This window comes from Urocitellus parryii, chromosome 13 (assembly GCF_045843805.1).
Source record: "Urocitellus parryii isolate mUroPar1 chromosome 13, mUroPar1.hap1, whole genome shotgun sequence".
Lineage (NCBI taxonomy): Eukaryota > Metazoa > Chordata > Mammalia > Rodentia > Sciuridae > Urocitellus > Urocitellus parryii.
In genome coordinates this window covers 26,575,814-26,593,602 of record NC_135543.1, presented here as the reverse complement: position 1 = coordinate 26,593,602, position 17,789 = coordinate 26,575,814, and the positions used below count along the sequence as shown (strand labels likewise).

At 34.5% G+C, this 17,789-nt stretch overlaps 1 protein-coding gene across 13 annotated transcripts in view; it reads right to left on the bottom strand.

The window, feature by feature from the left end:
• The window catches only part of Pias2 (protein inhibitor of activated STAT 2), a 103,108-nt gene that overhangs the window by 36,435 nt on the left and 48,884 nt on the right, over positions 1 to 17,789 (bottom strand). For all 13 annotated transcript variants that reach the window (XR_013342372.1, XR_003303092.2, XR_013342370.1 and 10 more), the window contains exons 6-9: positions 12,376 to 12,510; positions 10,683 to 10,788; positions 8,074 to 8,147; positions 1,612 to 1,772 (exon numbers count right to left, since the gene is read on the bottom strand). Coding sequence is in view for 9 of the 13 variants with exons in the window: in XM_026414522.2 (XP_026270307.1) it covers positions 1,612 to 1,772; positions 8,074 to 8,147; positions 10,683 to 10,788; positions 12,376 to 12,510 (476 nt within the window). In the remaining 4 variants the exon portion in view is untranslated. The remainder of the gene's footprint in view (positions 1 to 1,611; positions 1,773 to 8,073; positions 8,148 to 10,682; positions 10,789 to 12,375; positions 12,511 to 17,789) is intronic.

Genomic DNA, 17,789 nt, shown 5'->3' with positions numbered 1-17,789 from the left:
ATACATATATATGAACGGAACGTGAAGAAACAATTGTAGCAGAAGGTTAACAACTGATGCATCTGGGTCAAATCTGATACTGGAGGTTGCACTACTGTTTCCACTTCTTTACTATTATCTTAAATTCTTTCAAAATAAGCTGAAATTATCACAAAAATATCCAGCAAAAAGGAAGTTTAGAGGGAAGGGTGAAAATCATTTTCTCTCACAAGTGCCCCATTATTCTCGAAAGTAAAACATTCTGAAAAGTTTTCACTATATACTGAGTGAAAATTATGTAAGTAAAGTAGGATTTAACTATTTCAATATAAATTACAAAGTCAACACCACAGGATGAGATTACTGGTTATTTTAATAACTTCATGAACTGTATTTTCTAAATCTTACAGTGGTACAAAGATGATGTATTATTTTTTTTAAAAGGTCATTCAAAAAAAAAGAATACTTCACTTATTCAAATTATTTCCTATAATTTTCCATATTCTGACATGCAATATAAGAAATAATGTTTAGAATTTGGGCTCCAGAATCAGAATAATCTGAGTGTGACTTTCAGTATGAATCTACCACCTCTGTGACTATCTATCCTGCCACTCTATGGTTTATTTCAAAGACCCTAATTGCTATTATAAGAGATTTTAGGTAAACAAAATGATTTCACTAAGCAGATTTCCCTCTTACCTACAGGCTTTTATAAAAAGATCTTGGGAGGCAAAGACAAAAGGAAACTGTATACCTACTTTCCCCAATACAAATTATATTACAGGTTTGGCATCCCTGATCAAAACTCTGAAACTATTCTGAGGACTAAAAGGACAATCAAAAACTTTCAGTTTTTGGAGCATTTTCGATTTGGGATATTTAGATTAGGAGTGCTCAACTGGAAAAATCTATCCAAGTATTTCAAAGTCTGAAATACTCTAAACTGTAAAACGCATTTCAGTTAGTGGATACTCAACCTGTAAAAGGAAAACATAAAGAGAGGGGGCTTAGGGGTAGGAAAGATGGTGGAATGAGAGGGACATCATTACCCTAAGAACATGTATGAAGACACAAATGGTGTAAGTCTACTTTGTGTACAACCAGAGACATGAAAAATTGTGCTGTATATATGTACTATGAATTGAAATGCATTTTGCTGTCATATATAACAAACTAGAACAAATAAATTAATTAAAAAAAACATAAAGCACCAATAACCTGCTTAAAAAGAAGCTATGTGTACTTAAATGTAAAATAGAAAATGCACAAACATCTGAATTTTATGCTAGAATAGAATTTATAAGGCCATACTAAAGGAAGCCACAGCCAATAGCTATTAAAAGAGATAGAGTGAGCTGGGATATAGATCAGTGGTAGAGCATAGCATTCAAGAGGCCATAGGTTGGATCCCTAAGCACCAAAAAAGGGAGTACCAGCCAGGCCACAATGGCTTACACCTATAATCCCAGCAGCTTGGGAGGCTGAAGCAGGATTGTGAGGTCCTAAGCAACTTGGTGAGACTCTGACTCTAAATAAAAATACAAAATAGGGCTGGAGATATGGCTCAGTGGCTGAGTGCCCCTGAATTCAATCGCCAGTACCCTCTAAAATGGGAGGGCATATACTTACCCATCTAGTATTAGACTTTCATAGGCAGCTTTTTTGTCACACACAGGACAAATCCAGGTGGGCTTCTTCTCATTCATTTGTAGATAAAGGGCAGCATCAAAGCACTGTAGATGTGTACAAGTCACTGCACGGCATGGGATTGTCAGCCTCATTTTTCCTAACTATAGGACAGGGGATACAACATGGAAAGTAGTTCAAAAAAGAGGACAAAACCTCAAAGGGAACAGAGAAAAAAGTCTCAAGAAGCATCAAAATGAAATACAAACCTAAATTTATTAATATTAAATTACTATTTTTTTTATTCACAAACTGCTTTGTGGTTTTTGAAAAACCATTTCACTTTTTCAAAATAAGCAATGTATAAATGCACCGGTAGAAAAAGATACAATGAAAACAATACTTCTCAACTGGTCCTCAGTTTTCCTATTTAAGGAAACCACTGTATCCATTTCTTACATGTTTTTTCATAGATGTCCTATGCATAAAATAAGTGGATATTTAAGGAAAGTATTTTTCCACAAATGGTGCCATATTTTACACCCACTTCTGCAACTTACCCTGTTCACATAATTTAGTGACTATTATACACAAGTCAGTATATATAAAACTACCATTACACAAAGGCATAATTTATTTAATAAGTACACTAGTGATGGACATTTAAATTGTTTCCAATCTTTGTAGTGAGAAAAGCTAAGTACTTAGGAATTAAATTTTGAGGTCAAAGGGAAAGGAAAGGACTGGGGATACAGCTCAGTTGATAGAGTGCTTGCCTCACATGCACAAAGGCCCTGGGTTCAATCCTCTGCACAACCAAAAAAGGGGGGGGGGGAGAACATGTATGAATGTATGATCTCAGTCCCAATGACAAACCACCTTCCACAGAGATACCTACTCACTTATGCACACATTAAATGTTCACGTAACCTTGCCAATACAGTGTTTTGTAATTCTTTGATTTTTATGAATTAAGAAATATTCCAAGAGTGTGAACTGCATTTCTGTTAATTATAAGACGTTGTAGAGCCTCCTATTCTATTTCTAAGAGTCACCTGTGTTTCTAATAACCATTTATTCGTATAAAACCTTTCCTCATTTTTCATTTGGTCATTAATATTGATCATATATTTGTAGGATTTATTTACATGAGACAGATCAGCCTTGTATGTTTGATATAAGCTAAGCATACTTTTTATGAAAGTTTAACTATTATATAATCATGTCAATTTTCAATGTACTTTTCTATAATTACATTTGGTTCAACTGCTATTGCAATTGGTTTAGCTCTACTGCACCAACATATATATAATACTCAGATGAGATCAGATTATATTTTTCTATGTAACTCTTAATCTCCCCATATATTTTCTTTACCAAAAGTATCTCCATTTTTAGTCAGCTCTGGTAATTTGATTCAAAGTGTTTCTCCCACTATAGAGCTCCTACAAGGCCAAGGCCTACATCTGTTGTCCACTGTAATTTCACTGTCCAAGCACAATACTACCTCATAGTAAGTGCTCAGTATTTGCTTATCAGGCAGTAGAATGAATAATTGGAAAGTGGCAAAGAGATATTAAAAAAAAAAAACTTCTTTATACGCACTACAAAGTTTGAAAAAATTCAGAAACAAAATCAGAACATTCTTAATATTGCTTGGGTGGTAGAATTTTTAGAATATTCCCACCTTTCTACTTCATCTATAATTATCTAAGTGTTCATAAATTTTGTAATTTAAAAATGAAACAATTAGCTAAATCAACATGGCAATAACTAATGCTTACAAAACTTGCCTATGTGCAAGTTACTTTTCACTAACTCCAATAACACTTTTACTTACTATCATTTATTTATGTACTGGGGATTGAATCCAGGGCTTCACACATGCTAGGGAACTCTACCACATCCCCAATGAGCTACATCCCCAATGCTTCTTTCTTCCCTTCAGTTTTATTTTGAGACAGGATCTAAGTTGCTTAGGTTGGCCTTGAATGTACAATCACCCTGCTTCTGTGTAGTTGTTTACAAGTGTGCGCCAGCCACACTTTTACATTTAAACAATCATACCTTTTACATCTTTAAATATAAAACATTCCCCATTTTATTAATGAGAAAAAACAAAGGCACAAGGAATCAATTTAATATTACATGAAGTTAGAAATAAGGCAGAGCTAAGATCTGGGCTTGTTACAAGACATCCTTGTTAACCGTGCTATACTGCCTCTAGCTATTCATCTAACTAGAATTCTAAAAGGAATCTTAGAAGTTAAATGTTTAAGCAAGCATGCAGTACACTATAACTCATCATTGAGAAAAGAAAACAGAATAAAACCTGAGGAAACTTCTCCTCTTACTCTACATACTTCCATATTTTTTCTTCTTTTAAAACAGATCATTCCTTAAGTTACCTAGAATCTTACAATATGCTAAGAGTTTTTATAGAAACCTCCTATAATACTCATAATCCTATGACCCAGAGAAGTTGGCATCTATATTTTTAATTTGTGTCGAAGATGCAGATGCTCAAGAAGCTAAAATAACTTACCTGCTGAGACACAGCTGATATTACAACACAAATCCTAATGCTCCTCACTGTCTTGAAATGTCCCTAGCTTTATAACATTACACATGTTTGGGGGTTTAACCATCAATTTTTCCTATTTTGCTAAGCTTTTGATGTATTAGAAATAGATGCTAACTATCTGACATTCTATGAGATGATCATGGGCTTTTAAAAAAAATTCCTTTCAATTATAAGATGAATAGTTTTAACAGATTTTTTCTAAACCCAAACTATCTCTGCATTCCTAGTAGACATCTTTTGTTATCACTTATTATTTAAATAGTATTAGCATAAATATTTTATTTAGGAATTTTCAATCAATTCTTAAATAAAATATTTAGGAATCAATATAAGCAAATAGTCACCAGAACAGGTTGAATAAGTTACACTACCCCATTCAACAAAATGCCTATAATGATCTATACATACTAACGTATTTAGGATATACTATTAATTTTAAAATAGCTCAATTGGTAGAGTACTTATCTTCCATGCACAAGACCCTGGGTTCAATCCCCAGCAACACCACCACCAAAAAAAAAAAAAAAAAAAAAAAAGACAAGCCGCACAGTATATATAAAACATTTTTTTTCTAACATGCATATGATTATGAACACAGGAGCTAAATCTAGAAAAAAAATCACATTCCATCAGTAATATTACTTCAAATAGTAGACCTTGACCATTTAAATTTTTCATTTCTTTACTCTTCCTGTCCCAATTAAATAATTCTATAATTTAAGAATCTCAAGAGGTAAAAAATCAAATCCATCTTTCTTATCCCCCAGCGACCCAGCACACCTACTCTGCAGGATACACTGAAAATCACTAGCTGATATCACAAGGTAAAACTCCCATATAAAAGTCACATATTATTTCCACAAATAAAATTATACATGCTCAATCAGATCCCTCTTCAATAATACTGTGAAACTACCTCCTGCAGGTCCCTAGGACAGAGGTCTTGAGACTTGTTCCCATTTCCCAGACTCACATCTACTCTAAATAATTTCACAAGCTTCTTATGAAATGAAACAAACATTTCTTCCATCACTCTGAGCTATCATTTTCTCTTGTTTTCCCAAATAAACCCAGGGTTCACTCTTTATCCTTCTGAGTAACTAAGACCTTTTTTTTCCTTCTTTATTTCCCATTACTGTACCAAATCCCATGTTATTTCCATAGTTTGCTGGCTGGGACTCCATTCTGCTTTCTCTAACTGATGCTAGAACTGCTTCTTCTTCAAAAACTACTTTAATCTGCTAACATCTGTCAGTTAACTACCCATTAAATCTTACCAAGACATCTGCATTAGATTTTGATTTATACCATATATTACAGTTTAACTACCCAATCTATTTTAATATCACTATGGTCTAAAGAGTACTATCTACTCTTATAAAGCTCTTGAGAACATCAAGAAAGATAAATTCTGAGGAAATGTAGCTCAGAAATAGACCTGTTGTCACTTATAAACAGAGAAAAGGAAACATTTTATTTTTATTTTTTATTTTTTTTAAGAGAGAGAAAGAAATTTTAATATTTATTTTTTAGTTTTCAGCGGGCACAACATCTTTGTTTGTATGTGGTGCTGAGGATCGAACCCGGGCCATACGCATGCCAGGCAAGCGCGCTACCACTTGAGCCACATCCCCAGCCCAAAAGGAAACATTTAATGAATACAGGATGGGGCCATGGGTGTAGGTCAGAGTACATGCTTACCATGAGTGAAGGCTTGTGTTCAATCTCCAGCACCACAAAAATAAATAAAATGCTATATGATTTGACTTCTTCAAATAATTGAAAATTTTCTTAAAATTGTCAACTTTATTTAAAATGAACTGCTCCCTATTTTTATATAAAAAGAATACTAACAACTCTTATATACTACTTCTGCTATTATTAAAAGTCTGAGAATCCTTCAGTATGTTTGCCATTGTGTTTTGGTTGTTCTTATGTAGAATGGGCAGTCTGTTTATAGGAGGGTTAAGGTTCTAAGAAAATAAGACTTATTAGAGAAAATAGCATTGTAACACTGTAGAACTCCTTAGGGAAACTGTATAGCAGTACTTACTTTCTGGTAAAATAGCTTGATACACTAAAACATATAGGTTATATATGAGTTCCCTCTCCATACCATGACTGAACTCCTAGAGAGTCTGCAATTAATGCCTGCTAAATATAGTGGGGTCATTAAAAACCATTTAAAAAACTGTCAAAATGCAACTATTTTTAACCAAAAAACAGTAATTTCATTTGTTTTAATCTGGTATCAATTTTAATATTAGAAGGAACAAAAAGGTAATGTGGAAATTCTTAAACCCATGTCAGAAGCTTGTGTCAAGCTTATAAAAAGAGGAAGCTAGGGTCCAAGCCACTGTCCACTAGAACCTCTGCCACTACCTCAGGTATCATCCTCCTTTGCTGGGAGTGCACAACTTCTGAGTTTGATAGCCACAGAGGGTACCAATTTCTCATCAATCCCCATTTCACTAAATTCTACATTTTTTCAATAAAAGGAAATTATTTTAAATTAATGATGATAATAAAATTTCAGGAAAGAAGACAACTGCAAATATCATTTTCCAGGTTAACAGAAGGTACATTTATAATTAGGACATGTATATTTTAGCCCAATTTGGCAGCAGTTATTGGAAATAAAACTAGAATAACATTCAAAATTTTTATTTTTGTTCTACTACTAAATATGTGATTTGGGTTGACCAGCCTGTATCTGTCTTGGTTTTCTCATCTACAAAATCACTGAAACTGAGTTGGGGATGTAGCTCAGTGGCAGAGTGCTTGCTTAACATGTGTGAGGCCTTGGGTTCAATTTCCCCACCACCACATACACACACACACACACACACACACAGTCAGGACAACTATTCAATATAGGCTTGCTAAAACAGTTAAATAAGAAGCACCAAGTAGGATCTCACTTTTGACATAACTTAATGTCCATTAAAAAAAAAAAAAAAAAAAAAAACACATACTTTTCTCACAATGGTGGGGAGTCATCAAATGTCCCCAAAACTACATTATAGATTCCTTATTCTATAAATTTTATCCTAAAATCTTATTGAAAGGATTTTCTTCCACTAACTTTATAGAGAAACCTTCATCCACCATCCCTGTCCTTTCCCATCTCCTCATATCTGATAAATACAATCTGATGTTTTATCACTGGAGTTGGTTTTATCTCTCAAACTAGTATTAACTTTCCAACAACTCATGGCAAGTCCTCAGCACTTTCATGCTGAATTAGTTCAGTTGGAAACTCATGGGAGGATCTTGGGATCGTTGAGTGATTTCTCACCTAAATTTCTACATGAGGATACACAAAATTATGTAATTCAAAGTACCTTACAAAGATATCTAACTTAATAATCCAAGATCATCAATTAGCATTTATTAGGCCCTTGTTATTTTATTAGTATTTTTTTAATACCACGTGTATTCTCACAAAAGCAGCCACCTTTTACGACATTTTTTTTTGTTGTTTGTTGTAGTTTTAGATAGATACCATCCCTTTATTTTATTTTGCTTATTTTGTTAGGTGGTGCTAAGGATCAAGCATAGTACCTCACATGTAAATGCTCTGCCACTGAGTCCCACCCCTACTATAAGTTTTTTAGCAGCTATGGATTGTCTATAGTATTAACCATGACAGATTATTCTGAGTCTAATGTTATCTTTCTTCTTTGATATAATGGCCTTTAAATTTCTCCTCTATCACTACCTGAAGACTTACAAAGAATTATAATTAGATTTCCAAATGGTAAAAAATGGAAGTTCAGACTTCTATCAAATTACATCATTCATACCCACAATTATTTTACAAGAAAATTAATCATTTCTACAAAGTAAAATTACATAGAATGTTTTGCCAGTTTACTTACAGGGCACATTAAGGATACCCGAAGACTAGTTGTAGCAATTTCACTATCTGGATCTGCAGTAAGTTTTTCTTTAACTAAAAAAAAAAGAAAAAGAAAAAGAAGAGTGAAATACAATGAAAAGTTTCTAAATAATAGTGAAAATGAGCTGAAATATAAAAATATTTTACTTTAATAATTTCCCAAACACTTCAAATAGGTCAAGAAACACAAAATGTTAAATATTAATGTATTAAATATATAGCCAGACTTCTGGTATTAAGTTAAAGAATTACAAACATGCAAACTTTAAATCAAATGTTTAAGTGAGGTTTTAAGATTTCTTTTTAAACTAAGACTGATGGTAAAGAAGAGTTACAAAATAGAAAGTTGTTTTTTAAGACTTAAGAACAAAACAACTACTAGCAGAGGAACCTCAAATGTAGCAGTACCCTGAGCGTCAATGCTTTTCTAACAATTTTTTTTTATTTCTTTCTAACAAATTTGTATTAAGCTACACTGATTATTTCTAACAATTACTAAATTTGTAAAGACATAAACAGTCTTATATCTTCTTGTTGAAAAACCTCTACAATGAAAATTAAAGAACACTGAATAAAGAAACTGAAACAGACCTCAGAAGATGAAAAGACCTCCCATGTTCATTGATAGGCAGAGTTAATAGTTGGCCCTACTACCAAAAGCAGTGTAGAAATTCAATGCAATCCCCACCAAACTACCAATAAAATGCTTCACTGTACTAGAAAAAACAGTTCTAAAATTTGGAATAAAACCCAGAATAACAAAGCAACTCTAAGCCAAAAAAGCAATGCTGGAATCATCCCAATACCTATTTCAAATTATTCTACAGAGCTATAATAACAAAAACTGCATGGGACTAGCATAAAAACAGACACAGACTCCCAATTGTACAGAATAAAAGACAGAGACAAACACACCCATTTACAGTCAACTGATCTTTGACAAAAGTGCCAAAAATATACAGTGGGGTTGGGAGAAACAAATGATGCTCAGAAAACTAGTTCTATCCATATGCAGAAGAATAAAGATAGACCCTTATCTCTCACCCTACACAAAAGTCAACTCAAAAGGAAACAAAGACCTAAGAAACCAGAAATTATGCAGCTTCTAGAAGAAAATGTAGGGTCAACATGCCAGCTTTTAGGCATAAGCAATGACTTTCTCAATAGGATCTGTAAAGCTCAGGAAATAATGCTAAGAGTTAACAAATGGGATGGCATCAAATTAAAAAGCTTCTGCACAGCCACACACGGGGGTACACGCCTATAATCCCTGCAGTTTAGAAGGCTGAGGGAGGAAGATTTCAAGTTCAAAGCCAGCCTCAGCAAAAGCTGAGGTGCTAAGCAACTCAGAGAGACCCTGTCTCTAAATAAAATACAAAGTAGGTCTGGGGATGTGGTTCAGTGGTTGAGTGCCCCCCGAGTTCAACAACCCCTAGCACATAAACACCCCAATGAAAAAGCTTCTGCATAGCAAAGGAAACAATTAGGAAGAGAGAACCTACAGAATGAGAGAAAATCTTGCCACTCTTCTGAGAGAGCATTAACAGCTAAAAAATATAAAGAATAACCTCAAAATCAAATAACCCAATTAATTAATGGGCTAATGAGTAGACACTTCTCAAAAGAAATACAAATGGCCAACAAATGTATGAAATGTTCAACATCATTAGTAATTAGGGAAATGCAAATAAAAACTACAGAGGTTCAATCTCACACAAGTCAGAATGGCAGTCATCAAGAATACAAATAATAATAAATGCTGGAGAAGATGTGGAGAAAAAGACTTTACACTGTTGGTGGGACTGTAAATTGGTACAACCACTATAAAGCACCCGTTCCTCAAAAGGCTAAGAATGGACCCACCATAGGACCCAGCTATACCATTTCTCAGCGTTTATCCTGAAGAATTAAAGTCATCACACTATAGTGATACATGATTACCCATGTTTATAGCTGCACAAGTCACAACAGTCAAACTATGGAACCAGCCTAGGTGGCCATCAATGAATGGACACATAAAGAAAATGTGGTATATACACATAACAAAGTTTTATTCAGCCATAAAGAAAAATGAAATATGTCATTTACAGGAAAAAGGATAGAACTTGAGACCATTGTACTATGCAAAACAAGTCAAAATCAGAAGGTCAAGGGTCATTATGTTTTCTCCTATGTGGAAGCTAGAGAAAAAAGGAAAAGGTGGCAGGGATTCTCAAAAAATCCTAGGGAGATGAGTAGAGGAAAAGGACTAGAGTGTGGGAGAATGGGCGGGAAGAGGGAAGTGCTAGGGAGTGATACTGGCCAAATTGTTATGTTGTGTGCATGTATGAATATGTAACAACAAATCCCATTATTATGTACAACTATTATGTTCCAATAATAAATATGGAAAAAACTATCTCATCTGACAACCGAAAATTATTATCTGAGGTAACATGTTTGATTTCTTCCATGAGGTAATATATACAATTTACCATATATAAGCTAATAAAAACACAAATATTATAAATATAGATGCATATGTGAGTTTATTGTTTTTAATCACATTACAGTATCTCATATGCTTGGTCTTTCACAAGCATTACTTACTTAGTGCTCTGGAATGATCAGGGTTTCTAATACCTTTCATTTTTAATCTCTGTAGTAACATGGCTGATGTAAGCTGTCGTACAAGATACACAGACATGGAGTAATTCTACAAAGAAAGATAATCTGTATTATGGACTAGAGATGATATTCTCTTTATTTACATAAAATGCTTATCTAAGAAACTCTGGTTTCTAAAAATAACATTCAAAATAACTTCTAAAAAAAAGTCAGTTACTGGGAAGAGGGCAAAATCAACAAGGCTACTTGAGGGAAAATAATGGCTCACTCATTCTAAATATATTTCTCTTATCACTTTATAATATCCATGGGTTGGTATGGTATGGTAAATAGCTTCAATTTAGTGGTTACAAACTGTTTACAGAGATCACTATGCAAATGTACCTTCCCATAATTACTTACAATTAGAATCCTTTTGTTTTCTTCTACTTATATAATGAGGCTCTCATATTTTCATTTAAAAATGCAGAAGCAAAGAGGTATGAATTAACACTTCACACCCAGAGTTCCAAAGTTTTATTTCTAACAAGAGAAACCACTGGTCAAATGGCCTTGAGCACAGCCCTCAGATAAAGTTAGTATTGGCTTTCTTCTGAGAAAAGCAGTCATTTACAAAAGACACATGAAAAAATAATGAAATTCAAAAGGTGAGGCCAGAAAATAATAGTATAAATCTGTCACAAAGCAACTTTCTCAATTATCTATACAGCTTTGAAAGATGACATATAATTTTACCAAATGTTCAAAAATTCTACTTTAATATTTTAACACATACACACATGTTCATTCATTCCACAATAAACAAAATACTTTTGATAGTTGCCAAACCAAATATTTTAAATACATTTAGTGTTCTTTTAAATATCTAATACTATGCAAATTTTAGGTCCTTGTATCATTTTAACTACAAAGAATGAATATCAATCCCATTATATGGCAAATCTATAGTCTTCAATGTCAATAATAATTTATTCAAAATCCTAAAGTTATTTCCAGTTCTGCAACTACTCTAGTGGTGAAATAAAATTCCTGCTATAAACATATGCCTCAACTTTTTCATCCACAACAAAATATTACACTGTATTTCCATGAAACAGGAACTAAAGTTGATACTCAGATATTAAATCTTTTTCCATTATTTGTTAACAAGTGCTTCTAAAATGTATATTCCCTGTTGTATTAGTCAGTATCTTATTGATATAATTCATTTTGAGACAAAATCAGCAGAAAGCCAGGTTCATCCACCTGAAGGTGTAGAGAAAATAATTTTATGGTTGTGTTATCTGAACAATTAGCTGTTTATGTAAAGGCAGGAACAGATTATTTCTGATCACATGAGTACAATTCAACTGTTTCCTCCAAAGACTGATAACATTCTGTCCTTTGCTCCTCTTCATAGATACTAATCATCCAAAACTTCCAGGTTTTTAAAATACACTACAAGCACACACACACACACTCACACTCACACAGTGTTTAAATCATTACCTTAAGGAATATAAACATAGACATTTCTTACCCAGAAAACAGACATGATACTTAAGAAACCTCAGAGTTAAAGGTATTAACCTTCAAAATATCTATACTTACAACCCTTGAATTGAAAAGGGGTGGAGCCAGTTTAGCCTAAGAAAAAACAAAAAACACCAACTTCAGTGGACAAGAGAATATTTACCTTTCCAATTTCAGATGCCCAAGAAATAGAAATCTGGTTTGGCACAGCTGAAGACAACCTAACTAAAGATGTAATATTCAAGGGGCGTCCAGGGCGCTTCTGCTCAATCCCATTTTTCGGTGGTGGTGCGTACCCCTGTAACCATAAGAAATTAAGACATTAAACATTTTACCCAAAATAGATGCAGGATACTGTCTAATTTCAGTTATAATCACATGATCCAGAAAAATACAAGAAATAATAAAAATCAATGTTTCCTCATTAACATTAAAGAGGCTAACATCTTGCCATTTTGGCTATGAATCTTCTTCCCCTTTACAAGAAACCAAATTTCACGGATGAAATCCCATCTCTTCAAAATGAGTCACTTAGGAGACCCCATTCAAAATATTTTAACACACTGGGGTGGAAAACAGGGAGAACAAACTTTGGAAACTTAAATCAGGTCAAGTGCACACCTGTGATCCCAGCTACTTGAGAGGCTGAGGCAAGAAGATCATCAAGTTGTCGCCCTGTGCAAGCGACTTTAACCCATCTCAAAAATAAAAAGGGCTGGACATGTAAATCAGTAGTATGGCAAACATAAGGCCCTGGGTTGAATCCCCAGCACCACAAAATCAAAAACAGAGGAAAAAAGGAAGAAGAAAAAAAAACAAAACATCAAGCCAATGAAAAAAATTCATCACTATTTCAGTTGGCATTAGATTTTCTTTTAAATAGTAAATATACTCATTTTTCTTGTGTTTTAATGGCAATAGAAGCTGAACCTAGGGGTGCTCTATCACTAAGTTATATCCCCTGAGGTGTAAGCAACATGAAAAACAGTATTAAGAGACTGCTTTATCTCTTTAGCTCTTGTTCACATATAAGAATATCATTTGGAAAAACTTTTAATTTTGGAATAGGGTCTAAGTTTCGGAGGCTGGCCTCAAACTTGTGATCCTCCTGCCTCAGCCTCCTGAGTAGCTAGATATAGAGGCATACACCACCATGTCTGGTAACATAATCACCTTTTTTAACCTTTATTTGTTTATTTATTTATTTCTATGTGGTGCTGAGGATTGAACTCACTGCCTCACATTTGCTAGGCAAGTGCTCTACCACTGATCCATAACCCTAGCCCCACATAATCACTTTTGATTAACAGTATACTCAATTTTTAATTACCAAAAGAATTCAAAGGTTATGATTTTCAGGTTATATACTTTCAAATACATATTAAAGAAAATCAAAATTTCTCAGCTTCAGTAACATCTGTTTATTGAAAAGTAGGCATTATATTTCACTAATGGTCTGATATCTTTCATGTAATTTAATTATCTACTATTGAGAAGGAAAAAACACTAAGTTAGTGTATCACTTATTTTTGTACACATAGAAGAAAATATAAGCAAAATTAATTGACTAATATTATTTTAGGATACAGGTGAATCTTCTGATTCATATTTTTTTTAATATTTTTTAGTTGCAGATGGACACAATACCTTTCTTTTTGGTACTGGGGATTGAACTCAGGGGTACTCAACCACTGAGCCACATCCCCAAGGATTTTAATTTGTATTTGTTTAGAGACAGGGTCTCACTGAGTTGCTTAGCACCTCTCTGTTGCTGAGGCTGGCTTTGAACTCTCGAGCCTCCTGCCTCAGCCTCTTGAGCCTCTGGGATAATAGGCATACGCCACTACATCCGGCTATTTATTTTGTATGTGATGCTGAGGATTGAACCCAGTGCCTCATCCATGTTACGCAAGTGCTCTATCACTTAGCCACAAGCCCAGCCCCCCTGCTCAATTTTCAAAGTCATCAATGCATGTTTTTCCAAATGATATTCTTATATGTGAACAAGAGCTGTAGAGATAAAGCAATCTCTTACTACTGTTTTTCATGTTGCTAACACCTCAGATTTCCTTGCAAGTCAATCATATCATTAACTACATGAGTCAATACTAATGCAATATGGATCTTATGAGAATGGTGATGAAAGGTTTTCAGACAACAGCCAGAATTCATTCTCCTTCATAAAATGTCCTTAAAGTACCTGTTGATTGAAAAGCTAAGGGCATGCAGCTAATCAATCATACTAGAGAAATACTATCAAAGTTGTAAAAGTAAAGGCAGCGACAAAAACGTCACAGCTGCCACATCAGCAGCCACAAAACATTTATTATTTCAGCAACATTGAATTATATACCTTACAAGGAATTCTATACTGGTGGTATTATAGAGCAGAACTAAGGAACACATCCAAGTTGTCTACTACAACTTAGGAACATCCTTCCTCATTGTCTCATAAGAGGAAGAATAGTAATTATTAAGTGGGAAGGAATCTACATGCTAAGTCTTACTCTTCAACTTGCAATCAAATTCTGAAAATCATTAAAACTGATTGAGTAGTTGGGCACAGTTGGCTCACAACTGTGATCACAGTGACTCAAGAGGCTAAGGTAGGAGGATTATAAGTTCAAGGCCAGATTCAGCAACTTTCCAAAGTCCTACCTCAAAATTAAAAAATGAAAAGGGCTAGAGATGTGGCTCTGTGGGTAAGAGCCCCAAAGTTCAATCCCCAGTACTTAAACAAAAACAAAAACTGAGGAACAGAGTAAAAAGGCAAAGAAAAAAACTTAAGTGTGAGTGTGCGTGTATAGGAGGGGTGCACACATCTAAATTTGCTCATGTGAAATACAACAGAAAAAAAGCTTATTAAAAAGTCCTCTTACAAGCCAGGCACAGTGGTGCATGCCTGTAATCCCAGAGGCTCAGGAGACTGAGACTGGAGGATGGAGAGTTTAAAGCCTGTCTTAGCATCAGGGAGGCGCTAAGCAACTCAGTGAGACCCTGTCTCTAAATAATACAAAATAGGGCTGGGAATGTGGCTCAGTGGTTGAATGCCCCTAAGTTCAATCCCCAGAACAAAAAAAAAAAAAAAAAAGTCCTCTTACAATATGTCAAAATACATCTACTGTCAAGTGTAACTAATAATCAGAATTTTTAAAAATAAATTTCAAAAAGTCCTCTTGTAAAAATTCTAAGAATAGACAAACACAAGGAATATCAATATCAGTATTTAGGCAATTATAAATGCAAACTTTTGTCTTGCCTATTTTGGGCCTAGAAGATAATTCTGTCTACTGGTATTTCAGCCAAATAAAAACAATGGCATAGGGTCTGCCAAAATGATAAGAATAACTCATGACCTAGCTATGTGAAGACTGTAAAATGGAATTTTGAGTCATATCTTGACAGCACAGAATGGAACAGTAACAGTGGGTCAAACAACAGTGAATTTAAGAATGAGTGCTAAGCAAATTCAAAATTATGTATGGAACTAGTCTTAATTGCCGAAGGTATATTCAGTCTATTCTCTACCTATTTGAGAAGTTTGATTTCAATAGTAATTATGGGTCATCAATCTGTATTCTCCTTCTAGCCCATAGCAACCTCCTACCTATCCAAGCATCCAAGACCCCATTATAGTTGAAACTTTGTAAAATATTAATGTTCAGCCTTCTCAAATTTTTAACAACTTTCCATGTTTAAAGCAAAAATAAAATCAAGTTCATTTCACAGGTGATCTGAAGAGCAAATCCACAAGTTTTCTCAATAAAGGCTGTTAGAGAACATTGGTAGAAGACTATGTGGATCTCAGCCTCACACTTTTAGGAAAAGAAACTCAAAAGAACTTTTCATGTTACATGCTGCGACAACAACAATTGTGACAAACTCCACAATCCTGTTCCTTTATCATCACCTCCTAAATTCTAATCACCACTATTATTTTAATACTATCAACATCTATTTGCTTATTTAGTTTATATTTTGGAAATTTTCAAACATACACAAAAGCAGAGAGAACAATAAGTACCCACTAACCAGCTCCAATAATTACTAACATTTTTCAATCTTGTTACTTTTGTCTCCAGCCTCATTCCAGCTTGCCCCAAAACACACCCACCATATACATGCACAATAATTTTTGTCCTTGAGTAAACACAAATTCTAGACATACCAGTTAATTTTCATATTATTAATCAGTGTGTCTAAGAAGACCTTTAAAAAACACAGTATTGCAAACTTAAAAAATTCACAAGTTTCAAAAAAATCATCTAATATCTTGTTTCTATTCCAATTTCCCAGCTGCCTCAAAGACACACAAAAACAAAGAAAAGAACGGGGCATGGTGGTGCACACCTGTAATCCCACTAGCTCAGGAGACTGAGGCAGGAGGATTGGGAATTCAAAGCCAGCCTCAGCAACTTAGCAAGGCACTAAGCAATTCAGTGAGACCCTGTCTCTAAATAAAATATAAAAATGGGCTGGGGATGTCACTCAGTAGTTAAGTGTTCCTGGGTTCAATCCCAGATACAAAACAACAAAAAAAAAAAAAAAAAAAAAAACAGAAAGAGGGAAATCCATAAACTCAGAATTTATTAGGAAAAGGAGGTCACTACTGCACTAAGAGGAACTGGAGATTTTTGCCAACTGAGTTAAAGCACGTATCTTCTCCATTCTTTGGAATCTCTCTAAGAAATACTCCTCCCTGTCAGTCTTTCCCCATTCAACCTTCCAGTTCCACAGGTTTCATAGAAATTTCTTATAATTTCTTTAAAACTAATAATAAGTCAACTACTCAAAATAACTCCCTAAGCCTTTTTCTGCCCGCCCCTACCCTGCAAAAAAACAAAACAAAACAAAAAAATAGACTTTTGATCTAGCTCTCAGTCTGCACACCGGCAGTCCTTCGAGTCAAAGATGAGGGCAGTGTCTAAGGCAACTATTTATCTTTGCAAGCTGCAGGCCATCACCGTGCAAACCCCACTATGAGCTGCATACTTCTTCCCTGCATCAAGAGAATCTTCTCCTTCGGATTATCCAAATTATATTTCCCATTCCATTTACTGTGCATATGCAATATAGTGGCCAAATGCCATGGGTTTATAATAACCAGACATTATAATAAGGTGATTCAGCATACGACAAACATGTTTGGCGCTCTTGTGGGAAATTCCATGACCATGTCAACCTTATCCCTCTGGGATCTGTTATTAAACAAACCAGGGTCAGGGGCAAGGACTACATACATGTTAAGCTTCTTTGTGGCTTGCTCATGGTTCTTACAATTGGAACAAGGTCCCTGAGACTCAAAAGTTCAATGTCACTCCTATACATTCCCTGTAGCTTTCTTCTTTTGAGGCTGCAGCATATTCACATAATTCTCATAAACCTCACAATCTTGTTTTGTGTTCTTAATGAATTTCATTACCTTAATGAATAGGATGTGTGGATTAAGAAGTAATTTTAAGACGTTTTCCATCAATTGCATGTGAATTTATGTCAGTTGTTCCATGGGAGTTCATGGGTCTGTGCCAAAAAGCCTTTTCAGGGAAAGGCTGGAATAGGATTTTCTTTGGCATGGCC